The sequence below is a fragment of the Emys orbicularis genome, chromosome 4 (genome assembly GCF_028017835.1).
Source record: "Emys orbicularis isolate rEmyOrb1 chromosome 4, rEmyOrb1.hap1, whole genome shotgun sequence".
Lineage (NCBI taxonomy): Eukaryota > Metazoa > Chordata > Testudines > Emydidae > Emys > Emys orbicularis.
The window spans coordinates 108,783,297-108,811,295 of NC_088686.1; the positions used below are offsets into that span (position 1 = coordinate 108,783,297).

Consider the following 27,999-nt stretch of genomic DNA (forward strand, 5'->3'; position numbering starts at 1 on the left):
TATATATTTTTTTAAAAAATCTAGACTGGTAGGTTATTGTTTTCCTGAAAGGACTGCATTTTTATTTTTTTTAAATAAGGGTTACTAGTTTGGGTCAGAACATTAGCGGCTAAAGTTAAAGTTGCAGTTCTGCGCTCGCTGTCTCGCTCTCTCTCTCTCTCCAGTATATAGACCACAGCTGGTCAAAAAGTTCTGTCAGCTTTTAGATGGAAAGCTGCTTTTTAATTAAATGGAAATTCCAACACAAACCCCCCTAATTTCATCAAAAATTTGAGTTTTTGTAAAAATAAATATAAAAACTCACTTTTCAGTTGCCAAAAATCTGAATAACATCCAGATTTGGGTTTTTTGTATTAAAACAATATTTTGTCAGTGGTTTTTGGGGGGGATATTTCCTGGTCAGCTTTAATATAGATAATAAAATACACAATGAACAATATTTGTAGTGCTTTTGCTGTATCTATAGAAGTGCAAACCATCAAAATTCAATAGGGTAAGGAAGCTGGACCAAAATTTCCCTCTCAAGTCCACATGGTAGTAGATATCTGCTTTGATATTCCACTTTCACTGCATGTGTGGAACTCCCCAGAAGAGTTCTGGAGACAAGATCCATTGAAAGGATTTCAAAGGAAAGTATCGCCTTTAGTTTTTGGTTGATAAGAAGTAGCTACTTTTTAAGGCATGTAATGTATAGAGTACCTGAGATAATAGAATAACAGTGTTGCCAACTCTTGTGATTTTACTGAGTCTTGCTATTGCTTGATGTTAATAAATCCCCAGCTCCTGGAGTCAAGTGATTATGCAGAATTTCAGCTTTCATTTATGAAAAAAATTCCAGCCCTCATGGTTGTGGAGAAACATTTGTCACATTTTGAAGTTTAAGTTAAAAGCTCAGATACAGGAAGACAAAGAGAAAGTACCTAAAATTGATATATATCTTTTAAAAATCTCATGGATTTTTAAGGACTGTCTCATGATTATTGAATATTTGGGGCTGGCAACACCGGTAGTATTGTGCACTTGCAGAGCAGTCTGCCTCAAAGCATTGGGAAAACATTCACTTGTTAATCCTCACAGCATCCAGTGAGGGAAATGTCATTATCCTGAAGGCTACCGGTGGGGAAGCTTGAGACACGGAGGTTCTGACTTTCCAAAGGCCCCCCAGTGAGTCATTGGCGCAGAGTTCCTTGCTCAATCCACTTAAACTTGTTCCCTTTCTAAGCACATAATGTAAAGAGCCCTCTCTCACTTCTTCATTACCCTATGTATGTATTATCCTGTGTACCAGTCCCTGGCACAAAGAGTTTTCTGTCTTCATTTCTAACAGAACTCTCTGTGTTTGGTTGCAGGATTGTTTTTCAATGACTAATGTCTCCTGGTACGGAGGAGCAAGCATCAGAGCCCAGCGCTGGCCTTTGAACAATGTGAATACAAAGTCCCAGCCATTTGTTATCAGCAACCTCACCAAAAATCCCACCGGCTATGGATCTGTCTTAGAAAAATACTTTTTGGGATCAACGGGTAAGAAGAGTTACTTTGCTGTGATTTCTCATTGTTGCTGACACTAACTGTGACGGGTTAGATCACAGAAACCCCCTTGGGAACTGCCAACCGATGTGCCAAGACTACTTCTGCCCCTGCTTTCCCTGCCAGCCTGGGACTCCAGCACTCTGTCTTGCTGAGCCAGACACGCCTGTCTGCTCCAACACAGACCCAGAATCTCAATTACTTGCCCAAAACAGCTGCAGGCTTAACTGAAAGCAACTTACAGAAGTGTTCCTGCCTTTAACACTCAGATGCCCAACTCCCAATGGGTTCTAAACCCAAATAAATCCATTTTACCCTGTATAAAGCTTATACAGGGTAAACTCATAAATTGTTCGCCCTCTATAACACTGCGAGAGAGAGAGATGCACAGCTGTTTTCCCCCCCAGGTATTAACACATACTCTGAGTTAATTAATAAGTAAAAAGTGATTTTATTAAATACAGAAAGTAGGATTTAAGTGGTTCCAAGTAGAAACAGACAGAACAAAGTGAATCACCCAGCAAAATAAAATAAAACACGCAGTAAGAAACTGAATACAGATAAGATCTCACCCTCAGAGATGTTTCAATATGTTTCTTTCACAGACTGGACGCCTTCCTAGTCTGGGCATAGTCCTTTCCCCCGGTACAGCCCTTGTTCCAGCTCAGGTGGTAGCTAGGGGCTTTCTCATGATGGCTCCTCTACTTTCTTTTGTTCCACCCATTTATATATCTTTTGCATAAGGCAGGAATCCTTTGTCCCTCTGGGTTTCCATCCCCCAACCCCCTTCTCAATGGAAAAGCACCAGGTTAAAGATGGATTCCAGTTCAGGTGACATGATCACATATCACTGTAAGACCCCAAGCCTGACTCACAGGAAGGCTTCCCTGCAAATAGAGCCATCCGCAGTCAATTGTCCTGGTTGATGGGAGCCATCAAGATCTCATGTCTCAGGGTGTAAGATGATCATCTGCAAGATCCCAATTCCAAAATACCACACTGCACAACTGGTTAGGTGTTTACCCCTTCCTTTGAAGGGTCAGGTACTGGCACTGCCAAAAGCAAGATATCGGACTACATGCGCCAGTGATCTGCCCTGGCAGAGAAATCTTCTATTTATTCTTTTCAATGCATGCTAACCTGACAATATCATTCACTGAGGGCAACTCCGAGATACAGTACTGGAAAAGCCCTTGGCAGCTGGCAGCTAGCACTATGTATCATTGCCGGGCACATGGCATGTGTGTTTAGGTCTTTAGTGGCATACGTTACTGAAAGTCACAGATAACTATTTCAGCTGCTACTTTGTCTGTAGAATCCATTGTGGAAATTCTTCTCCTTCCATTCATGCAGAGCGCTAGCAGAACAGATTAAATGGTGCCTCAGGAGGATGTGCATGGAAACTCAGGAGAGGTTTTTTTCCTCAGTCATAAGCACAATTCCTTAAACATGCTCCCTGAAGGGCTGAGTTTCCACTGCCTCACACCTTGGGTAGACGAGACAGTTACGTCTGTGTAGAGCAGATGTAGAGGTGCTGCCATTCTGATGACAGGGTACATCTACACTGCAGCTGAAGGTATAGTTTCCAGCTCAGGTAGATACACATGCACTAAGCCAGCACACTAAAAATAGCAGTGTAACTGGGGTGGGAAAGGTGGTGCAATGGGCGAGCTGCCCGAGTCGGTACCTTTGCACAGGTACCTACTCCTCCATGTCTGTCTCTGCCAGCTGACAAGCTACATGCAGTTAGAAGTGTCATTTGAGGAATAGACCTGGAATGCCTGGCGCAGCTGCAGTTACCTGCAGCCCTTCTGGCTGGCTTGCAACCACTCTTGGTCCCCCTGCCAATCTAGGGTGACCAGATGTCCCAATTTTATAGGGACAGTCCCGATTTTTGGGTCTTTTTCTTATATAGGCTCCTAATACCCCTCACCCCCGTCCTGATTTTTCACACTTGCTGTCTGGTCACCCTATGCCAATCAGATCCTTCTGCTCTTACTCCTCTGCCTGCCTGTTCCTTCCCTCATTATTCCAGCTTCCAAGTATAGCCCATGATGCTTCCTTTCTCCCCCTGAGGCTGTGATACTAGTCATCTAGCACTCCTTTACTAACCTCCCCGGCTTGCACTAACTCCTCCAACAGTCCCCAAGTCTTCAATCTATTGCATTTTTTAAAATTTAGGAATGAAGAGTCTTATAAAGTCAAAGGGCTGGATTGTGTCTTTAGGCACAATAATGAGCAAGAGCCACATGTGTATGCTACATCCACCTTGTGACTTGAGTCACAATTCCCTTCCTGCTCCTAGAAGGTAGGTAGCCATATAGTGCTGGCCAAGCTGGAGAGAGAGTAGAGCCAAGGCTCCATCCACTCCCCACCCAACTGCTTCAGGAAGGAAGGAAGCAGACAAATAGCTGTGTCTACTCCTGTGCACCTGTGACCGGGGTCCTAGTGGGGAGCCAGCTGTGGTCACTCAATTAGGGTGAACTGCAACGAATAGGGCAGACAATCCCCAAAAAGCTGGTGGATATTCCAATACTTAGATTCACTAAACCAGCACCAACAGCTTCTTTATTACCTTACTGGTTACTCAAAAGTCCAAACAACACAGTTCCCTTAAAGTGATCCAGCCTCAGGCCTCCATCCAGGTACTCACGTCGTCAAATATGATGAAAATTTCTGTAAATCTTATTTCATCGTATAAAAGAACAGGTTCTACCAATCCCAAAGGATTGGACACATTACCTCCCAGATTAATGAATGTTTCCGATCTTACCCAAATACACGCTACAGCCAATTCTTATTAACTTAACCATACTCTCTCTCTTTTGTTTTTGTAATACATTTTAGTTTAAAGATCAATATACATACAGACATGAGTTCAGTTCATTGAGGTTCAGATTCACAGCAGAGATGGTGAGCTTTGTAGTTGCAAAGAGTTCCTTTAGAATTCAGTTCATAGGTCATAGTCCAATGTCCAAATTTCATATTCAGGGCAAACCAGCATAACTGGGACCTCAGTCTTGTGACTCAAACTTCCCCTGACAAAATCTAAGTAGATCTGAGATGACAGAATCAGGATCCAAGGATCTTTTATACAATCTCATGTTTTTTGACAAGTTGGAATTCCTCAAGGAACAAAAGGTAATTAGGATGACTTTGAAGGACGTCCATCACTGGTACGTAGGGCTTGTCTACACTGCAACGTTGTCGACAAAACTTTTGTCTTTCACGGGTACTTAAAAAAGCCCCCCCGTGAAAGACAAAAGTTTTGCCGACGCAAGTGGCAATATGAATGTGGCTTTGTCGGCAGGAGCACTCTCCTGCCGACGAAGCTAACACTGCTCGCGGGGCTGGAAGTATTTTGTTGGCAAAAGTGTTGACAAAATACTGGCAGAGAGCATTAACACATGCTGACTTTTAGCGACAAGGCTGTCCTTGTCGCTAAAAGCTGCATAGTGTAGACAAGCCCTTAGCTATATGAATTAACATAAGGCCATTTGCTTGTTCCTCCACCATTCACAGTCCATTTCAAAGAGAGATGAATACTGAGATATCCGGTGTTTACAATTCATTTACATGATAGGATGTTCTTTTGACCTCTGAATTATCAGAATACAGCATAGACTGTTGATTACATTGTCCACCCTACTCATACATATGTAAATACACAAAACCACAAACATTATCTCCCCACATGTCTTCCACGGGTTAATTATTTTGCAGGATGTTTAACCCTTTCTGGCCATGCATCAAAGCACCCAATCCCAAGGCCTAGGTAGCCAGCCTAGCCGTGTATGGGATAGTTCTGTTACCTCCTGGCTCCTACTCATCTGTGCAGACACGTAGTCAAAGTCAGAATCTAATATAATGTACTACTCTGCTGCCAATTCTGTTTTTTTCTGAATCTCATGGTATCTGGTACTTTTGATTACCTGAGAATCTCAGCTTTCATTAAAAAAAAAAAAAAAGTGTCTAGCCCTCATGATTGCAGAGAAAACTTGAAACATAACCAGAGTGCAACCTAAATACTCAGAAACAAAAAGGCAGAAACCCCTCCTCCCCGCACACACACACAATTTCTTTATAATGTCATGATTTTTAAGCCAATCTCATGATTTTAGGGAGCCTAGACTCCTGATTTTTTTTAACCTTCTGGGTTAGCAATATTGCAAATATAAGGGTGGGAAATGTATATCATGATCTGGGACATGTGAGAGTTTGTGTGTTGGTTTTTACACATACACAGCCTTCTGCATGTTTAACAAAAATATCCTCAGAGTGCTAAATGAGGCAAAGAAGGGCTTTCCTCTTGGCAGCATTATGGCAGGATGTCCATCCCAGTCAGACAACATGTGTATTTGCACGGACATTTATGGAGCTGATTAGAAGTCAAAACCTCATGTAGAAACTAGAGGCCTGATCCTGGACCACTGAAGTCAATGGTACTTTTGCCATTGGCTTCAACAGAAGCAGGATCAAGACCCAGATGTAGAAAACCTGATTAGGGCTTGTGTATTGAGCTCTTTGAGTTACAAGTGGATCAAATAGTGGCCAGGCTTCAAAGACTGAAAGGGTCATGTTGGATTTGTAAACTAAACTTTCATGCATGAAATATAAATCTGTCCTGGGAAATGGATTTACGGGTCCCAGCAGCTGAACAGTGGAATGTTTTAGTGAAATCCAATGTGTAACATAATGACTTTTTTGGTTTGTGTCTTTTTGGCTTAGGCTGAATAGAATGAGGACAAAAGAAATTGCTTGCCTAGGAATTTTATAGATAATTCACTGCTTAGACAAGAGTTCAAAAGCCTGATACATTGATATTATATAAAGCTGTATATCTCCTCCTCCCCCAACAAGGAAAGCTCTGCTCTGATGCAGAATCTTTTTGGGGATGGTGGTTCAGTCAGATCCTAAGTTTTACTGTAGTTCTTCTAGCTCGGTTGGAAAGAAGTGTGGTCTGATGGTTAAGGCACCAAGACTCAGGAGATCTGGGTTCAGATCCTGGCCTTGCCACAGGCTCCTTGTCTGATCTTGGGCATGTCACTTAATCTCTCTGTGCCTCACCTCCCCAGCTGTAAAATGGGAGACAGTAGTGCTTCCTTTTTCCCACGCTTGGTCTCTTCCCTGGAAAGGTTACACAACAGATAATGTATTATTCTGGACATCTACACCTAGCACAATGAGGCTCTGATCCCAGTTGGAGGCCTTTGAATTCTGCTGTTCTTCAAATTCCTTGCATTTCTTTCACCTCTTACCAATGGCCCTGCTGTGTCATCCAGTTTTGTGTTCACCCTCCAGCCCTGTCAACAAGAATGCAAATAAATGTAGATTTTTTTTTGTAACAAGAAGGATCTTGCTAAAGCCAATATGTGAAATTTAAAAAATGGTTCATGAAAGCTTTTTGAATGTAGAGCCCTCCCCCCGAGTTGTGGCCCAAAACAGCCCTGCATTGTGGTCACACATGAGAATCAGGGAGGTAACAGAACGCTGAAGGTGGAGGTTTAGCTTCACTTGAGGAGAGGCAACGTGGGCCAATGGGGAGGCATCGAACTGGGTCTCAGGAGACCTGGTTTCTATTCCCAGTTGTGAGAACCAAAGCATTAATTTAGGGAGGGATACCTGGGCTCCAAGGTAGATCAGCTCATGCCCTCCAAAGGCTCTCTATGTTTTGGGCTCAAATTACTGAGGGGGAAAATGGCTCTGTCTACTTATTATAAATGTTATTAAAATAATAAACAAATAATCAAAAAGGTCATATCAATAAGGCTAAACTACTACAATTTTTATCAAACTCAGCATTAATCAACTCAGTTATCAAATTAAGGTCAACTGAACTAATTAGCAGCAATACTGGCATGAAATCAGTTTAGTCAAATCATCAGATTAACACAGCAAATAATCAGTTCTTAATCCTAAAGCAGAAGTTCAAGGAAATAGCTGTTTGCTTAATTAGAAACCACAGTCAGAGAACTTTTACTCTCAGCAATGGCACCAATATTTATCTGGGCGGATATTTTAGCATATCCATAGCATTTGTTTACATCTGTGCCATGGTCTCAAAAGCCAATTAATGCTTTCCTCCTTGCATACAGTTAGGTACAGAGGATAACCCAGAGCCGGCACTAGGCATAAACAGACTAAACAATTGCTTAGGGCCCCGAGCAGCTCAAGGGGGCACCTATTTGCTTTATATTACGTGTTGTGCGGAGGGCCCCCCAAAATATTCCTCTTTAGGGTCCCCACTGGGCTAACACCACCTTTGGGCTAATCTGTTTCCTCTTCTCCCCTCAAATATAAACTTTACTAAGATACTTTAATAAAAGAAAGTTTTAACAACTTTTTCTCTAAACAATGAGAGAATTAGTAACAGACACATTGTTAAGGTGACCAGATGAGAGGAAGAAAATATCGGGACACATGGGGGGAGGGGTCACTGGCGGAGCAAAAAAAAAAAAGGGTGTACCGCAAAATATCAGAACAAATTGCGTCCCGACGAAAGACGCGGGACAAACGCCTAAATATCGGGATGGTCCCGATTTTATTGGGTCCTCTGGTCACCCTACACATTGTATTGATTTTAAGGCAAAGTTTAGGGAATATTCTCTGGTTCCTCCCCGTGTGCCCTTAACAGGATCTACTACACCTATAAGCATCCAACCACGCACTCACAGTCTAAAATAGTAAAAAGCAGAGATGTCTCCCGAAAAGGAAAAATTAAATATTTGAAGTGAAAAACATGTTTGAACTAGTCAGCTCTCTGACTTGTGTGGTATAGGGATATGTAACTGCAGTTGTGAACCTAGGTTGACCAGATGTCCTGATTTTATAGGGACAGTCCCAATATTTGGGGCTTTTTTTAATATGGGCTCCTATTACCCCCCACCCCCGTCCCGATTTTTCACACTTGCTATCTGGTCACCCTATGTAGACCAGACAGTGATTGCTGGCATTCGGCACTCTTCACTAACGGGCGTTTTCGGATACAGGGAAAACTAATCAAGGCTAGGAAGATGATGTTGATGTTGTGACTCCCCTTCTCCTGGAAGTGATTAATTTCAGGGTCTGGCTGGGAGGGTCAGTCTTCTTGAGATGGCTGGTGACCCAAAAGGGCACATAGCCCTCTGCATGACCTTGGTCTCACAGCTGACTACACTACTTTATTCCATCACCCAACTCCTTCGGAGCTGTGAGCAAATCTGGGGCGCAGTACACCCTGGGTACAGATGACATGGTCCAGTCCCACCACAGTGACCAAATTCCAGCCTGTGGATAGTTCGGAGAGTTCCCCTTTAGCCCGTGATTTCTTTCAGATGTCCATTTGTACAACCACAGACAAAAAGAGGAGGAAACATCAGGCAAGTCCTGGGGATTCCTGAATATTTTTAGAAGCAAACTGAGGGTTCATGAGGGGAGAAGAGAGGCGTTTGGGTGGCAGGAGGGAGGAGGAGAGAGAGGGTATCAGAAATGCAGACGTTCCCTGACTTTAATATTTCCTCTTGTTGTCTCCAAAGGGGTGACAGTAACAGTTGCACCAGACGTCCCCATCTCCCTCTCAGTGGAGAGCAATAGGCACTTCTGTCTTGAGAGCCCTTCCAGCATAGCCATGGTCCCCCTACAGTACATGGTGTGCATCAGTCAAAACATCACGTCTGCTCACCAGGAAGTAGGGAGCCAGCTCTCAGAGCAGGAGAGGAGGCTGCCAAACACTGACATATTAGGGTAAGAGAAAAATCTTCCCATTCCAGAGGGCACCAAACAACTATCCAATGGCAGCAACCCTTGGTCTCTATCGAACTGGGATGGACTTCCACCAGCAATCCAGAGTGAAAAGCTCTGTACCCAGTGCCCTGAGCCATCCAGTCTCCCAGTGAATGTAAAACAAGAAATTTAATGAAAACATTTCCATTCCTACTACTGTGCAGTAGTATCGCCATTAATTGATTGGTTCAAAAGCTAGGATTCAAAAGTCCAGTTCACTGGGGACAGGACTGGCTCTAGGCACCAGCAAACCAAGCACGTGCTTGGGGCAGCACAGTTCCAGGGGCGGCATTCCAGGAGGGTTTTCTTTTTTTTTGCTTGGGGCGGCAAAAAAACTAGAGCCAGTCCTGACTGGGGAGGAACATTCCCATTTCTTCTGCACTCAATACCCAAAGTAATGCTCCAAGTGGATCTAGACCATATACTGTTTGGTGGGAAGGGGGTTGTATTCTCCAACTATTTCCTCCTTTTACTCTCTCCCACACCCCCGTACACACACTGTCTTCAGAGACCTTGTGTCATGTACCTTCTGCCCAGCTGTGGGGTGCTAGACATACTAAATATCTGGTAAGATCAAGCAAGACTCTTTTTTTTTTTTTTTTAATTATCCCGATGCAGGTTGCCAATCTGGAGGCATTACAAAGCAGTGGATTCTGCTGCCAAAATGGAGCGAGGATTAAGGTCTTTCTTCAACAGATTGAAAAGACATCATCTCGGGGAGGGGCTAATTGCTCTCAACGAACATTCCACAATGTTACTTTCCAATGCGGTATGTGCAGTCATGCTGGGTGAGGGCAAACTGAGGGACTGCTTAGGAAAGCCCAGCAAAAAGGGGTGATGGGGCTCTGCTACTCTGGAGCAGGGAATGGGCCATTTTTTGATGTAGAAACCTAATGCCCCCAGAGAGCTACTTGAGGAGATAGGGCAGAGAGGGCGACCTCTTCCAAGAGTTCCCCACCCCCAAAGGTAAGAAGTGGTGACCAGTGCATCGTTTGGTTGGTGGGAGAACGTAATGGAACGTTTGAACCTTTGAAAAGGTTGTGTGCAGGGGAATGGGAGAGTATCGGAGATGGTTCGGATGTTATCTGAGGCTGGGTCTCCCATCTCTATGGCAAACAGTAGGGCTGGATAAAAGTTTTCAAATATTTTTTTTTTCATTGGAAAATCGACTTTGTTCAAAAACAAAAAACCTCATGGTTTTTCTAAATTTTCTCTGGGGGAAAAAAAATGAAAACTAAAAACTTTCAGTTTTGGCTTCTCCTTTTTTCCTCCTCTCCCTGCAACCCCCTTTTTTCAGTGGCAAAATGGAAAAAAAAGAGAGAAGAGGGGGGTGAATGGGACAAAATTTTTGCAAAAAAATAAATAAAAATTGAACAAACAAAAACACTATCCTTTTTGAAACCTGAAAAATGAAAAATATTTTGAAGTTTTCAAAAATTACCATTTTTGGACTAGTTCTAGTAATTTGCATGTAACGTAATGATCAACACATCATTAAAGAGGGGGCAAAGTGTTGTATGTACTTTTCTGTATAAATCTAATCTTAAGAATAATAAAAGTTGTTTTGCATTTAGGGTACGTCTACACTGCAGTCGGAGGTGTGATCTGCATTCGTGAGAGTACACCTGAGCTAGCTTTTATTTAGCTAACCCGCCTAAAAATAGCAGTGAAGATGCAGCAGTGCAGGCTAGGAACACAAGTACTTACCCAGGTTTCTGGGTGGGATCATGCATCCTGCACTGCCATGTCTTCACTTAGCTGTGCTAAGCTAGTATAAAGGCCAGTATATATATAAGTGGGGATGTCTAGCCAAGCTATAATCACACCTCCGATTGCAGTGTAGGCTTACCTTTAGTGTGCTCCTGAATTGTTTGTGGGTTGTGGTTATTTTTTTTAAGGGATGATGAAGGCTATTTAATTTGAGAGGAAGGACCTTCTTGTGGTTCAGGTACTGAACTGGGACTCAGAGAGCTGGGTTCACTTCTCAGCTCTGCCGTAGACTCCCTGTGTGACCTTGGGCAAGTTGTTTATGGCCAGATTTTCAAGAGTTTAGGTACCTGAATGAAGTGGCTGGATTGTCAAAAACGCTCAGTTCCCAGCTCAGTTCTCAATCATTTAGGTGGTTTAAGTGAGAGCTGAGCTGTTTTGAAAATCTGCCCTTTAATCTGTCTTTACTTCAGTTCCCCAACTGTAAAAGCAGTCCCTTATTCTTTCTATCTTGTCTATATTGATTGTAAGCTCTTCAGAGCAGAGCTTGTCTCTCATTCAGTGTATGTGCAGCCCTCAGCACAATGGGATCCCCAATCTCAGTTGGAGCATCTACATGCTACTGTGATGCTGCTACTAATAAAGACTGTGTTGTTAACTAGTCTGACTTGCCAAGCTTTGCATTCTCTGGCCATTAGTTTCAAGTTACCCTGATGACTTGGGTTCAAATTATTGACTAATAGTGCATTCTGTTCTTCCTTCCCGCCAGGACCATATGCACTTGCCCATGGCTAGCAGGAAGATGCATGCTCTGAGACACACCAGGGACTTCTCGTTAATTAAACCTCTGAAGTTTTCCATAACTCTGTCCCCGTATACAAGCATTAACTCCCAGCTGTTTCTGATGTCTCTGCAAGAGGGCAAAGAAAATTACTGGCTGAGCCTCCATTCGAAATTCGACAGCCACCCGGTACAAGCCTATATTGCTTTTCTGATCCAATCACTTAAATCTAGAGAGTCTGAACTCAGAAGAAGCCAACAGGTGTAAGAAACACTTGGCTGGTTAAACACTCTTTCCGCAGTAATAGATAATCAATGCAGCACACTACACTAGACGGTGTTTAAATATTAGTGATCCAGTCTCAGACCTGTAAAATTTAATATAAATAAAGCCATATCTTGGATTATTTAATAGAATGTGTCACTGAAAAAATATTATCCACTTTAGTTGTCTGTTAACCAAATAACTCCTGACTGACACAGATTGTTTGTGTGCTATATTAAAAAGCTAAATCTCGTTTGATAGAGGCTCAGTTTCATACCAGTGACACTTGTGACACTGGGAGATGTTACTACAGAGAGTAAGTTATGAAATGTTTTAAAATGTGCATTGTAACTGGATTTAAAAGCAGGCACAGTTAGGTCAATGTGGGGCCAATTAGTCTTATCTATATCTTTCCCTACATTTCCTGTGAAAAGCCTATATAACTCTTCCCCCCTTTTCCCCTTTCAGTTCTAAATTAGAAGAGAGTCCATTAGCCCAGTCTTCATAAGCAACCGTACAACAAATGGGCAGTACCCATAACTCGGTACCCAGCTGCAGGCCTGCCATTATAAAACCAGGGTATTTATAGCCAACCTCTCTTGGGCCATCAGTGGTAAAAGCTTGAGCCTCTTCCACTTTAGCTCATGGACTAATATCTGGAGCTGGCAGCTATTGCAATCACTCTCCTACTGTAGAGTACAAATGCAACTCCGTATTCCTGGCAAACCGTACAATAATGAACCATTCCATGGCGGAGCAATGCAGATCATTTTCTGGTAAGCAAGTAGATTTCAAGTTTCCAGAGGGATATCTTAAATCAAAATAAAACAAATAGTTAAGTATGAAAAATGCTCTTTGCAATATTTATTCACTGACACATATTTCATAATTTACAAAGGATTTTTTTTAATTGTAAGCTTGATTTTCAGTTAAAAGAATTTTCAAGTTTGCTGCCAATAGCCTGGAGAGAAGTGTAGGCAATTAGGGTTTGATCCAAAGCCTGTTAGAAAAACTCCTCATGACTTCAGGTGCACACTGGATCAGGCCTTTCACCAGCAATACGGTGCTGCCAGTTCTCTCATGTCAGCAAGTCATGCTTTCCGCAAGTCACTTCAAGGGTGCCCAACCAGTATACACCCAGAATAAAAGCTCAGTGCTATCTAAATTAATAATAATGCAAAATAATAACATGGCGTATTATATCATGGGAGAGAACATCTTCCTGACCTCACCTAGTGATCAGCTTATGTCCTGGCGCACGAGGACTGAGAGCTTTTACAATTCCATCCTAGCTAGTGTAACTGCAGATGCTCTGGAATTTGTAAATGTCTAATGGTTCAAACCCAGCCTCATAATACCCTTGCTGTATCACAGACTCCTCTGCTTATCAAGTGGAAAGGGCAGTTTTCTGTCCGGCTGAACGTGACCAATGATGCTGCAAGAAGCTGGTACATGGACAGGGTGAGCCTCTTGTGGCAGAGACTGGGAGCGCAGTACGTGACTTTTGAAGGTGCTGAAGGAAACACGTTTGCAGAGCAGGCAATCCAGCCACCCAGAGAACTGGAAGGGGATAAATACATTGGCATTTTTGCACTAATGGCAGCTACGCTGGGAAATTCGACAATAATTAGTGCCGTCACAAGGTGAGTCTCAGGAAAAGTGCTCAAAAGGTGAAATGAAAACAGAGATCTAAAGCCTCCTGTTGGTCCTATTTCAGTGCAAGCAGGATAGCTGGGCCAGGGCCCAAACAGCCAAGGAGGAGGGGGAACTGTACGCGAGCCCTGTTTTAACCCTGCCTGGGAACTTGGGTGGGCATTGTGGAACGAGAGATTCTGCCTGTGGCACAATTTAAAGCACACAGACTAACTCATCTTCATGCAATTGGCTTCAATGGAGGAGAGCAGTGGTTGGTTTATCTCCCACTGAACAAACAGGCCAGCTAATGGCACCTGCCAGTTCTGCCATGCAAGCAAGCAGAGAGTGCGTCTACGTTTGTGCTGTAGGAGGTATGATTCCAGCTCATGTAGACATACCCGCGCTAGCGCTACTCGAATCAGCACCTAAAAATAGCAGTGTGTCTGCAGCAGCGTGTGTGGCAGCTCGGGCTAGGTGCCCCATCATGTGCCTGGAGGTCAGGTGGGATTATACTCAGGGCAGCTGGCCCAAGAATCTGCCTGTGCCACCAGGGACACACTGGTATTTTTAGATGCTAGCTCAAGCAGAGCTAGCGCAGGTACGTCTATCCAAGCTGGGAATCACACCTCCCAGCTCATATGTAGCCATGCCCAGATCTTCAAAGGCATCTAGGTGCTGAATTACGATTGATTTCAGTCCTGCAGGGTGAGTATGTGAGGAGGCTTTTTTCTTTCCCTTCCTATCAATGTTTGTTTTATTTTTATTTTTTTTGCATCATGTTTACAGGATGACACACAAATCCAAGGTCTTTGCCACTTATGGTAATCCAAGCTCCCACAGCACCTTTTGCAAAGCAGGGACATTAACTCCAGTGTTTTAGCCAAAGTCCAGTCCGAGCAATTATTTTGCCACCTAATGATCACCTGTAGTTTCAAATGGATACAGTCTTCTTCACTTTCTCTCCTATAATGTTGCTGTACACTACCACAGTTTCCATATTCCACACCAGAAGTGGGTGTATTTCAGTGGCAGGGACAGAGATCAGTGCTTAATTTGTGCCAGGGCTTGCCAGGGCTGAGACCCGGCACCTCTAGGCAGGGCCACCCAGAGGGGGGGCAAGTGGGGCAATTTGCCCCGGGCCCCGCAAGGGCCCCCCGAGAATATAGTATTCTATAGTATTGAAACTTTTTTTTATGTAAGGGGCCCCCAAAATTGCTTTGCCCCAGGCCCCCTGAATCCTCTGGGCGGCCCTGCCTCTAGGCTTGGCACTTCATAGCCCCGGCACCTCTGGGCTTGCCACATAAGTTATTAAAGTAAATCATTGATTGATCCCTGGCACCTCTTTCATTGTGAATTAAGCCCTGCACTGATCTCTAAATAGCCTTTACATATCTCACAGCAGGTCTAATTAGTCAATTAATGTTTGTAACACACTTTGAGATACTCTGATTAAAGGCACTATCACAGAGGAAAGCTTTGTTGTTTTTTATTATTGGGATCTCTTGTATTTACCAGATGGCGAAGGGATACAAATTGTTTGGGAAATATTTTCAAGCTTCTTATGAGGATTTTACAGGAAATTGGAAACAAAGATCATTTTAAATGGTTCATTTTAAAAAAAAGAAAGGCGGTAACTCTCCTTTTGAATGTCTAGTTAAAGAGATATTTCTAAATCAGCTGTGGGATTGACAGTGATTCAGAAAGAAGGTGCTGTCTGTGACTATTCAGAAGAGTGTAAGGTAGCCCCTAGCTAGTGAAAGCAGTAAAGTGGCAAGCTGTTCCTACAAGCAGGTCCTCTGCTGATGCAGATTTGCTCAGCCACTTGTATTTAGTAGTTCTCAGATACCAGAACTGCTCCATAAACCATTGCATCAAATCCCATGTCACCTCTTAGAAAGCATCACCAGAAAGTATTTTTGGGAGCACCTGTGAACCAATCAGTCAGTTAGTAGTATTACTATTGCTTATTGTTTATGGTGCCATTTATATTCATGGCATATCTTTAGATACCTAAAAGACAATATCATTGCCTTGAAGATCTTGGAATCTAAATTACCCAGTTGGGCCTGGATCACAGTGTGATAAAGGTTAAGAACCCCTAGTTAATGGTGTTCTACTAAAAGCAAAGGTCACCACTTCAGAGCCCTAAGAGCATATAGGCACAGATCCTGAAGTTTTTCCCTAATCCTAGCTTGCACACAATTCCTGTTGACTTCACAGAGAGTTTTGCTTGAGTAAAGTCTGCAGGATCTGGCCGTGACTGCACATCCAGAAAAGCAACACCCAAACTATCTTATGGACCTATACCAGAGGGACCATGCTATCAGAAGCCTTGTGACCCCTGAGTGTGCATTGAGGGCCCAATCTAATTCCCAATTAAGTCAATGGAAGGACTCCCAATGGCTTCAATGGGCAATAGGTCAGACCTTGAGTAATGGCACATAGAGCAATAAGGAAGCCATGAGGAAGGCTTTGCTGAGTATTGTAAGGATAGGTGTTATGGCGCTATTGCAGTAGTGACTGTGCTAATGACTGTTCTGGAAATGCCCAAATGTTTCTAGGAGCTGGGAGCAGTCTGAATCTGATGCAAGTGCTCATGCAGTTTATAAAAGTGCTGTACCTTCTCTCTAGCCAATCTGACTCCTGTGTGCTTGCTAAATACTATGTGGTGTCAGGAGATACATAAAAGCAAAATTGGAGGACTGACTTCCTCCAACCCCATTGGAATTGCAAGGAATCCTCACAAGGAAATGGCATCAGTGTTTAAACAGTTTGATATTTTTCTCATACTGATGGGGATCTCAGAGAAAGCAACTAAAATGCCAGCCATGCTGTTTCTCTGCATGTCAGGATCAGCAGTATTGCAAACATCTGATGCTTTTACATGGAAGGAGGGACTAGAAGACATAAAGAGGATTTGGCATAGATGATGTATACAGATATTAGGAAAACCTTTCTAACTGTAAGGATAGCTAATCACTGGAACAGGTTACCCAAGTCATTTGTGGAATCATTGTCATTGGATGTTTTAAAGAATGGGCTAGACAAACATTGTCAGGGATGGACTAGGTCTACTTAATGTTGCCTCAGCACAGAGGGAAGGACTAGATGACCTCGTGAAGTCCCTTCCAGCCTTACATTTCTATGATTTTAGAATTACCTAAACCTAGAAAAATATTACACCTGAGAGACATTCAGTTTTTAAAAATTCATATTCAAGGGCAATATGAACCAGTTAATTTATAAGTGACTAACTCAATGATTAAAGCTCAAACTTGAATTTGGGGAATAATGTGACTTTTAATAACCAAGAGGCTTGTATATGGAATACAAAATGACCAAGTGAGGCAAACTGCTGTGGAAAAGATGATTTAACCCATGTTTTAGACATCTTGTTGGGCCAATGAAATGAGTGAAATGTAGATTTTGGCTTTTGGTGATCTGGGCACAGATAAGCAAGTAGTCCAGTGTCATCATGGTAAAGAGACAATACCAGAAATGAAGGAAATCAAAATAAAAATCTCTCTCCATTAGATGTGGTCAAGAACATTAGCCAAGGAATTCCCCAGCATTTGGTCAAATATGGTATGAAAGCAATGAAAAAATAATTTTTCAAAGATATGTCAAATAGTTAAACTTCAGTGTCTCCTTCTTTGCCAAACAATTCTATAATTCAGATCTCTTTGTTGGTAGTATCTGCAGAATTTACTGCTTCAGATTAACAAATACAGCTAAGCATTAATGACAGAACTGTAGCCTTTTAACCTAGACACTGGAGTACAATGTAGTGTTATTCCATTAAATACCTAGTACTGTAGGTAAGGAAAGGATACAGAAAATTGAAGTAAAGCTTGTTTCATATTCAGGTCAGAAAATACTGGTATAAAGGCAAATAACTATTACAATTTGCTTTAGAAACCAGTATAATATAATATCTTTTCAAACAGTTAAACACAGATGGTATCATCTGTTTGAAGACTAAAAACCTATCTAGCCATGAAGTTAGTTAAAAATATGTTTGCTGTAAACACCATAAAATCACATACAGAGAGCGTAGGCTGTATCTGGAGAGACTTCTCAAATGGCCTCAAAGACTCAGGGTGTCTGAAAGAAAAATTCCAGTTAGAGAAACAAGTCAATTTACTCTAGTGGTCTAATTACGAAGGGAAAAAATTGTGCTAATAGATACTGACAAGTGCAATTTTAACTGTATGGAAAAAACAGTAATTACTGAAAATTTAGATCAACTTACAGACTGATTTAACTCTAGACATGTAAACTGAAAGCCAAATGAATTAAGAATATGTAGCAATCCATGTGCTTTAAATAAAGTAATAAAACCTGAACTGTATATGACTAAAACTTGAAGAATTGGGGGCCAAACACTTTGTACCAAAAAATATTCTCAGTGTTAGATGAAGAACCTGCATTGTGTCAAGTTCTAAATTAGTGACTTTTCAGACACTGGGTGTTTTAAGGGTGTGCCTTTAGTTGTTACTTGTGTTCCAGAGCATATCAAAAAGTGTAAAGACTTGTGAGGAGTTCCAAGGGATGAAAGTTATAATAGATGAAATTCTGATTTGGGCTAGAGACCTTAAAGAACACAATGAAAGACTTAGGTGATTTTGGCAGACAGCAAGGGAGAGGCACCTAACCATGAATTTAACTTCTATTAGACCATTTGTTGATTTTTATCTGTATGGGACATTTGTGCACTGGAAGAGTAGCCTGTTGCATTTGACTCATGATACCTAAACATGGCAGAAAGAAACTACTTCTAGATTGAAAAGAAGGTGTTTGTGTTTGTCTTACATTATGAACGTACCCACACCCACACACAAAAAGAGCCATTAATAAACTGGTTGAAGACTGCTTGAAAATGTGTTTGGATTTAATCTTCAACACAATCTAGATCCCAATTTGTGATGCTGAAGTTGGAGAGAATTATTCCATACTTGAAATAAAAATTGAATAAGGAATTGCTCCAGCTGATACCAATAGCAGGGCAGTAAACACATTAATACCACCTGACAATAATGTAGATGAATATGAAATTCCTGCAGTGAGACCTATGTCTATTATAACCTCAAAAATAACAGAATTCCTAACTGGAACATGAAGTTACCCTGCTTTACCTAAAATTAAACTAAGAGTTTTGCAAGGACAGCACAACGAAAGAGCAGAGTTAGAAATAAACCCAGTCATTTCAGGACAAAAGCGGGGAGGAGGATGTTTTGCTAAAGCCAGACAGATTAATTGTTCCAACATCACCATACAAATAAACTCTTGCTAAAATACACTGAAGTCATCTAGGTATTGAAAAATGTAAGCAAATGGCAAAAGGTGTCTTGTTCTAGCAGGGATGAGCATTCAGAGTATGTCTACTCTAGCACTGGAGGTGTAATTTCCAACTTGGGTAGACACACAACCAGCAGTGTATCTGTGGTTGCACAGATGGCAGGACGGGCTAACTACCCCAAGTTCTACCTAGGCGTTCAGACTATCTGTTCTAGCTCCAGCATACGCACACACTCAGATGACACATGTCACAGCACAGGGTGAGGCAGATAATGCTTTCTGAAAGAGTTGAGGCTTACTAAACATTACATGTGTTTTTCTGGTTTGCTGTTCATCTGCCCTTGTTGCTCCTAGATCTAACCATCTGCCACTCTTCATTCAAATGACCCCGCTCCAGTCGGACTGGAGCTATGCTGGTTTGAAGGGAATTATACCTTCTGTGCTTCACTACAGTCTTCTTGGCTACAACTTCTTCATTCCGGATGCAGTAGGTAATATATTTTTATGATCTGTTCATATCCCAGACCATTCTGCATGAATTTTGTAAGGTCTAAACCATTGCCTATTGCTACGGCAGGAAGAATGCATGTGGTCTGTTAGCTCCATCAGCAAGCTGCTAAAAACCATAGTAAGCTATATTAAGACACAGCCTCGGGGGGGGTTATTTGGTATCCTATTCTATGCCACATCAAGTTTATTTGATTTACTATTAACAGGAATTAACCAGGGAATTTAAAGAAAAGCTTTTATCAAATTAAATCGGAAACCCATATGCTTCTAGCTTCCCTGGGATTAGATTTCAAAGAATTCCTTAACCTTGTACCAAGGGCACCTTAACTGGGTCCAGCTCACTGAAAATATGCCAGGAGCCTGAGGGCTGCATGTAAATTTGTATAAACTGGCATAGATTGCGTCCACGTTCGTCTCTGGGCTAGACTGTGCACTGGCCATGTGGCGTAGTGGGAGCACAAGGAACTGCACACCAGCTCCTTGAGGTGTTGAGCCCGAGCCTCACCTGGTGTTAGTTAGCATAGCTCCACTGCATTCAATGAAGCTATGCTGACTTATAGCAGCTCAGGATCTGGTCCCTTGTGTCTGAGGCAGGCGTGATACCTCTGGGAGCAATGGGGAAGCATGTACAACAGCACCATCCACGTCCTTTTCTCAGGGTGGGGCATATGCTCACCCCAGTCTGCCTCTCACAGGAGTTTCTCTGCAATGCTGTTGGTGCTAGACAGCATCCTGGACCAGGGATGCAAGGGCCAAGATTATACCTGCACAGAGGTTTCTTGCAGGTTTCTTGTGTATATTGGGACCTGCCAAGGGCTGCACCAAGAGGGCCTACAGAGGCTGCATCTTAGAGCTCTATGGGCTGCATAGCTACCTGGTAGTTATGCTTTTGCTATCACCTGCCCCAGGCCATCTCCCAACTCAGAGGGTAAGAACAATGGTTGTCTCTATGAATTTCTGCTGACACTTTAAAATGGTTGCACTGAAGTCTGCATTCGAGTCCGGCACACACGAGTCAGGTCTGAGAAGGAGGATCCCTTATGAAAGGCCTAATGGAGAGTAGCTGTACAATCCATGGGTGCCATTTTCTATGCTTAGGGCTCTGCTCCTCATTAGTAACTTGGTGCCAAGCTCCCACTGACCATGTCCTTACAAATGGCTGCTCCCAACCCCCTCGGATAATTTTTGACCTGCCGCTCCCCGCCGCCCCTTGACCAGCCAATATTTTCATGGTGACACTTATCAGCACCGGGAGTTCAACCATCGCGGCAAACTCTGCTTACACGAAGGCAGCATCATTTGCACTGGTGCAGTTTATCCCTTATTCCAGCCCAGTTATGGAGTTGCTCAACAGCTCCCCTGCTGATTGGGGTGTGGCCTCAGTAGTCCAAATACAAAGCCACAGCACTAGGTCTCCTGAGGGAAAGGAACTTCCTCTTCCTCCATTGCAACCTACAAAATGATCCAACTGATGTAGCTCTGGATCATTCATAGTGGAGCCTTGCCTAGAGAAACCATTACTAAGTTAAGCAATAAGCCAGGGCTGATGGGCAACTCCATGGCCTTTTGGAGGAATTGTGTTCATTCCAGAGGCACAACCACGGGTCAGTGTAGGTGTCTCAGATCATTTATAGAGAGCCGTGTTCTTCATCTCGGAACCTGTCCTATCCCATTGGACAAAATCGGAGTGACTGGTGCCTCATGTCCTCTAGGGGGAAACCTTTTCACCCTAGATGGAGAACTGAGGGGGACTGTTGACTCACACCCTATAGGGCCACAATTATTCTAGAGGTTCAAACTGATGAAGATCCTGATAGAAGGGGACAGACCTGGGCCAGTAAAGACTGTTTTTTCCTTCTCTCATCAGTGAAGGGGACAAAGAGGTTGAAGGTGGATGGCTGGATGCCAGGTTGTGAAGCTGCATTTAACTGCACTGTTTTTTGTTTTCCTTTTGTGTAATTAACAGCTAGTAATTTAATATGAAGTTGCTGCCTCTTGTGTCTGTGTACCTCAGAACCTCCTCCTTTTTGACCATTTCACTCTTGCAATGGGGTTCATTTGAATCATTCACACTTGGCAGAGGGGGGATGTCGGAAAAAAACACCCCCAGAGCAGGGGGAGAGGGAGTTGTTATTAGAGCCGCATCTGCACAGGTTGTTTACACTTTCTTTGACGTTTCTGGCTTCCTGCTTACAACGTGCTTGGCTAAAGCTCCCTCAGGCAGTGCAGGGCCAGAGCAGCACTTAGTTTCTCTCAGGTCTAATTTAATATTGTTTTTTACAGCTCATTTTTCGCATTTAAAACTTGCTTTAGCAGATCCAGACCCAGAAGCATATTACTGACCTGTCTAAACACACCCTTAAAAGGAGTTTATCTTAATAATGATGAGATTACCCCTTTTTTTTCTTTAACTGTATATATAACATTACATTGCATCCAAAAAAAAAAAAAAAAAAAGCCTATGTCAAAACAACATTAAGCATTACAAACTTAGAAAAGATCAGAATTTAGGTTTCCTGCACAACTTTCATTTGGCCCCTTGTGCATATCCATTATGATACAATCTTTAATGTCATGATCACATACTATTCTTTTCCACAGGACTCTTCCCTCATTCAGTGCAGGTTGGTCAGTGAATTTTGTTTTATTCCCATAATTCAGTGTATAGCCCTAGGCCTTATTTAATGTACACTGTTCAAACCTTGCCCTAAGGACAGAATCATTAATTTCCTTGTGGTTTTTTTCTATGGCTCTCATTAAACATTAATTAATTTATTTTCATAACATCCCTGTGAGATGCAGGATTGGTATTATCTCCACTTTATAGAGGGGGGGACTGACACACAGAGAAATTAAAGTCAACAGTGTCCACTGATATGTGATGCGAGGGGCCTGATTCTTAAAGGTATTTAGGTGCCTAAAGCTGCAGATAGGTGCCTACTGGGATTTTCGAGTGCCTATGAAAATCCCACTAGATACCTATTTGTATCTTTAGGCTCCTATATATCTTTAAAAATATGGCCCTTAGGGTGTGAATTTTCAGAATACTTAGCATTATCTGCAACCCCTCTCTACCCAGGTCCTCCCTACCATAAGTTCCTTACCCTTCTGCATTCTGTGTCATGCGGCTTCTTCTCTTTCCTCATGATCTAGATGCCAGCAGGGGGAGCACTGAGAGCACAGGACAATGTCCCTGCTCTCAGTTCTAGTGCCCTGCCCCAGAGCAGCCTGAAAGAGCAATTGCAGGGAAAGTCCTGGACTCAGCCCCAACACGGCTGGGATGTTGCATGCACAGTCCAGTGGTATGTAGGAGCTGTGTGGAGCTGGTGCATGCTCAGAACAGACAGACTTGTTGGAGAATTTAGAAGCCAAACTCTAACACATCTCTATTGAGTGTGTATGAACGGCAATTTTTTCTTGGACAAATTTGGGTAGTTTTTCATGGAAACAGCAAAAGACACTTCTCTGTCACAAAGGCCACCCCCCTGCCAAATTTCAAGTCTCTGCTCCAAAGCTGGGAGACATTAGCGCTTCTAAAAATAACATTCCTACAACCAATTCATTAGCGTGGGCAAGACAACATAGTTTTTTCCTTATCCTGTTCTCAGAAATGGCTGAATTATTTTTGCTGAAACTTTCCCCCAAAAAGTTCAGCCACAGGCAGACACCCAGTGTGGAAAACTTCAGCCAAATGGTTTCAGTTTGGCAAGGTTATAAACAACAGAAAATAGGGTCCTTCAAATGAGAAGTTGTGGGCAACCTTAACTATAGGCAGTGTTACCTGCACCACCTAAAATGGTTATTTTTTCAGTCACCTTTTTCAAGCACATTTTAAAAATGGGGTTTTTTTCGGTTTGAGTCCTTTCTCCTGCTTTAAAAATAGCTTTTAGTAGGAGACAGCCTTCGCCAATGTTAGGATCTTCAGGTGCCTGCCAATTTGAGCATTCTCTCCCTCTACCTTGAAGGACAGAGCAGCACTGTTTTCTGCCCACTCGCATCTAGATGTACTGTCCTTAAGTGTCTCTACCTGGAGCAGCTTACTGCGGTGATAACATTCGTGGTCAATAGCATCCCCAGGCTTTTGATTTACAAACGGATATGTTGGATACTTTTAGGCCTTGGCTACACTTGCAGCTGTACAGCGCTGTGAGTTAAACCTGACTTCGTGCAGCTGAGTAGGGAAAGCGCTGCACTCTGTCCACACTGACAGCTGCCCAGCGCAATATCGTGGCCACATTTGCGGCAATTGCAGCGCTATTGGGAGCGGTGCATTATGGGCAGCTATCCCACAGAGCACCTCTTCCCATTCTGGCGCCGTGGGTTGTGGGAAGGGGGCGTGGGTGCGGGGGATTCTGGGTCCTGTCCCAATGCCCCGTGATGCATCGCTTTGCATCCCAGAAATCCCTTTGTTTCCATCCACCTTTGGCGCCATCTTTCAACGGTTTCTGTGCAGTGCGATCTGTCTGAGGGAAATGGAGTCCGAACTGCTGAGGCGTATGCTGACGAGTCTCGCCAGCACGTCACGTTTGGCTGTCGAACTATTCCTTAAGATCCAAAGTGACAGTGAGAGTGAGGGTGAGGATTCTGACGATGCTATCGAGATGCGTAACGCGTACGACACTAAATTGCTTGTGGCATTCACGGACATGCTCAGCACCGTGGAACGCCGCTTTTGGGCTCGGGAAACAAGCACCGAGTGGTGGGATCACATCGTCATGGAAGTCTGGGATGACGAGCAGTGGCTGCAGAACTTTCGGATGAGAACAGCCACTTTCATGGGACTGTGTGAGGAGCTTGCCCCCACCCTGCGGCGCAAGGACACGAGATTGAGAGCTGCCCTGCCAGTGGAGAAGCGGGTGGCTATTGCAGTCTGGAAGCTGGCAACTCCAGACAGCTACCGGTCGGTCGCAAACCAGTTTGGAGTGGGAAAGTCGACCGTTGGAATTGTGTTGATGCAAGTTTGCAAGGCCATTAATCGCATCCTACTCAGAAGAACCGTGACTCTGGGTAACGTGCAGGAAATAGTGGATGGCTTTGCACAAATGGGGCTCCCTAACTGTGGAGGGGCGATAGATGGGACGCACATTCCTATTCTGGCACCACCCCACCTAGCCTCTGAGTACGTTAATCGGAAGAGGTATTTCTCTATGGTTCTCCAGGCGCTTGTGGATCACCGTGGGCGTTTCATTGACATTAACACAGGCTGGCCTGGAAAGGTGCATGACGCACGCATCTTTCGGAACACTTGGCTGTTCAGGAAGATGCAGGCCGGGACTTTTTTCCCAGAGCGGAAGATCACGGTAGGGGAAGTTGAAATGCCCATTGTGATCCTTGGAGATCCTGCTTACCCGTTAATGCCGTGGCTCATGAAACCCTCCACAGGGAGCCTTGACAGCAGCAAGGAACGGTTCAACTACAGGCTAAGCCGGTGCCGAATGACTGTGGAGTGTGCCTTTGGCTGTTTAAAGGGCCGCTGGCGATCTCTGTATGGGAAGCTGGACTTGGCCGAAAACAGCATCCCCGCGGTTATATCCGCGTGCTGTGCCCTCCATAATATTTGTGAAGGGAAGGGTGAAAGCTTCACTCAGGCATGGACCTCTGAGGTTCAACACCTGGAGGCTGAATTTGCACAGCCAGAGAGCAGGGCTATTACAGGGGCCCAGCGCGGGGCTGCAAGGTTTAGGGATGCCTTGAGGGAGCAATTTGAGGCTGAAAACCAGCAGTGATATCTGGTGCCCTGCACGGGAGTGAAGTGCAGTAGTTCCAATCTTTAGGAATCAGTGTTTGCTAAGCAGACAAGCAGACTTGCAGTGCCTGTTTATTTCCTGGGCTAAGGAGTCTTTTACTTTATGCAATAATAAGGAATGTTTTCAAAGCCAAAGAATCCATTTATTGAAAAGAAAAAAAATGTATTTATTGAAAAGAAACAAGGGGGTGGAGTGGGGAACGGTACAATCACAGATTCGCATATGTCCTGTCTGGTGTGCTGTGCAGTGAGTGCTGCACTTCAGGACAGCTATACTGCATGGTGATGGGGGTTGAGTGCAGAGGGTAAGGGTCGTGGTTTTCAGGGCTGGGTGGTGAAGATACTGGTGTTGGAGGCAGCGGGTGGCGTGAAGAACATGGAAGTTGGGGAAAGTGGGTTGGAGGTGACAGTGGGGCACAACGGAAAGAGTTTTGGGACAAGGGCTGTAGGGGGGGTGGCGTTTGCGGTACTGCTCCTCTTTCTGCATGGCTACCAGCTCCTGGATAGCATCTGCTTGGCGCTCCAGGATGCTTATGAGCCTATCAGTGCTTTGCTGCCGATGCGCGGTGCTTTGCCGCCGGTGCGCTGCGTTTTCCTGGCGGATCCTGCTTTCTCTCTCCCTCCAGTCCTGTGCTTTCTCATTCTCTTTAATAGATTTCCGCATCACTTCTTGCAGCATGTCTTCTTTGCTTTTTCGCGGTCTCTTCCTGAGTCTTTGCAGTCTCTGAGCAGGCGATAAGAGGGACGGCTGAGGTCTCAAGTTTGATGCAGCTGTATAGGCAAAATGCAACATTTAACAGAGGCAGCATTGTTTATACCAGAGTAATGATTCCCCCCGCACTTAAGGAGTAGGAAACACACAGGGTCTACACAATAGCATAATTTTCCCGTCCGAAACAGAGCACACATATCCCACGGGAGCCTCAAAATGGTGAGTAAGGGGGACTGATTGTTTCAGGGCTGCACTGTCCTCTGGGTTTCTGTGCCTTGGGGAGAGCCAACAGCTTCAGGGGGCACCTACACTGAACACTGTCCCAACATTTTCCACAGGAGTTCGTCCTGGATGATATCTCGCTGCTGAGGGTGACCTGGGAAGCAAGGGAGGGTCTTCTACTGCAATGCGGCTTCCGCCCTGGCCCATATGCAGCTTGCCTGTGTGCAGCAATGGTCCCCCCGCCCCTCACGGCACAGTGGCGCGGACACGTTAGCCTGGCTGGGACAAGGACCACGGTGGCTCTCCCGATAAACCTGCGCAAGCGCATTGCACACGTTCTGGATGAGACATTCGAGGAGATTACCGAGGCCGATTACCGCGATGTGATAAACCACATCAATGCACTATTCCACATCTAGGCATGCATGCCTAACCCTCCTCTCCCAAAGAGCCCGCACCGAAAAAATTCCTTCCCGAAAAAAAACCCCACTTACCGGGAACCTGCTCTTCTGTTTGTCCTCCACCAAGTACCGGCCGCTGTGACTGGCTACCGTCCTCCTGGCTCGAGAAGAGCTCCTGGCTGCATGGCTCCAGGGATTCCGGGGTGTCTCCATCCGGCCCACCACCATCACTCCCGTTTTCCTCCTCCTCCTCCTCCTCCCCACCGGCTCTGAAGTGTCCATGGTGGTGCTAGGAGTGGAGGTGGGGTTAACCCCAAGTATCGCATCCAACTCTTTTTAGAATCGGCAGGTCACGGGGGGAGCACCCGAGCGGCCGTTTGTGTCGCGGGCTTTGCGGTAGGCACTCCGCAGCTCCTTCACTTTAATCCTGCACTGCAGGGCGTCCCGGTCATGGCCCCTTTCCATCATGTCCTTTGATACCTTCCTGAAGGTATCGTAATTCCTACGGCTGGAGTGCAGCTGGGACTGTACAGCTTCCTCCCCCAAACACTGATGAGGTCCAGCAACTCGCCATTGCTCCATGCTGGGGCTCACTTGGCGCGTGGAGGCATGGTCACCTGGAAAGATTCGCTGATAGCACTCCAAACCACGCCGGGCTGAGCAAACAGGAAGGGGATTTTAAAAATTCCCGGGGAATGTAAAGGGTCGGTCACATGGTTGGTTACCTGAGGCCAGGGCAGTAGAGTTTGAACTGATGACCAGAGTGGCTAGAACAGGCATTGTGGGATACTGCCGAATAATTCTGGAGGCCATTCACAGTGCATTGGGTGGCCACACTGGTGCCGCAGCGCTGCAGCGGCAGCGCAATACTCGCTATTCCTCTCAGAGAGGTGGAGTACATGCAGCGCTGCAACCACGGAGATACAGAGCTTCAAATGCCTTGCCAGTGTGGACGGGGAGTGAGTTACAGTGCTGGGGGCGGCTTTACAGCGCTGTAACTCGCAAGTGTAGCCAAGGCTTTAGAGAGAGATTTTTTACTCTCAGGGATTCTGAAATGTCTGGTATTGCAGACATAGCTGGACAAGATGTTCAAAAGTGGGTACCTAAAGCTAGGCTCCTAAAGCCATATTTAGAAACCTAAATAAGTGCCCCAATTTTCAAAAGTACTGAGCACCCCACAGTTCCCTCTGAGGTCAAAGGAGGTGATGGGCAGCCAGTGCATCTGATAACCAAGCCACTGATTTAGGTACATAGAATCATCAGGTTAGAAGGAACCACAAAGGTCATCTAGTCTAACCCCCTGTCAAGATGTAGGATTTGTTGTATCTAAACCAGGGGTGGGCAAACTATGGCCCGGGGGCCGCATCCGGCCCTTCAGATGTTTTAATCTGGCCCTCAAGCTCCGGATGGGGAGCGGGGTCCGGGGCTTGCCCTG

The 27,999-nt window shown here is 44.4% G+C and overlaps 1 protein-coding gene across 1 annotated transcript in view; it reads left to right on the plus strand.

Annotated features, from left to right (window-relative positions):
• Positions 1–27,999, plus strand: part of LOC135878773 (SITS-binding protein-like) — a 69,139-nt gene that overhangs the window by 12,428 nt on the left and 28,712 nt on the right. The window contains exons 2-7 of the mRNA XM_065404520.1: positions 1,350–1,521; positions 9,042–9,249; positions 9,907–10,057; positions 11,765–11,965; positions 13,415–13,683; positions 19,328–19,464. Of these exons, the coding sequence (XP_065260592.1) occupies positions 1,350–1,521; positions 9,042–9,249; positions 9,907–10,057; positions 11,765–11,965; positions 13,415–13,683; positions 19,328–19,464 (1,138 nt within the window). The remainder of the gene's footprint in view (positions 1–1,349; positions 1,522–9,041; positions 9,250–9,906; positions 10,058–11,764; positions 11,966–13,414; positions 13,684–19,327; positions 19,465–27,999) is intronic.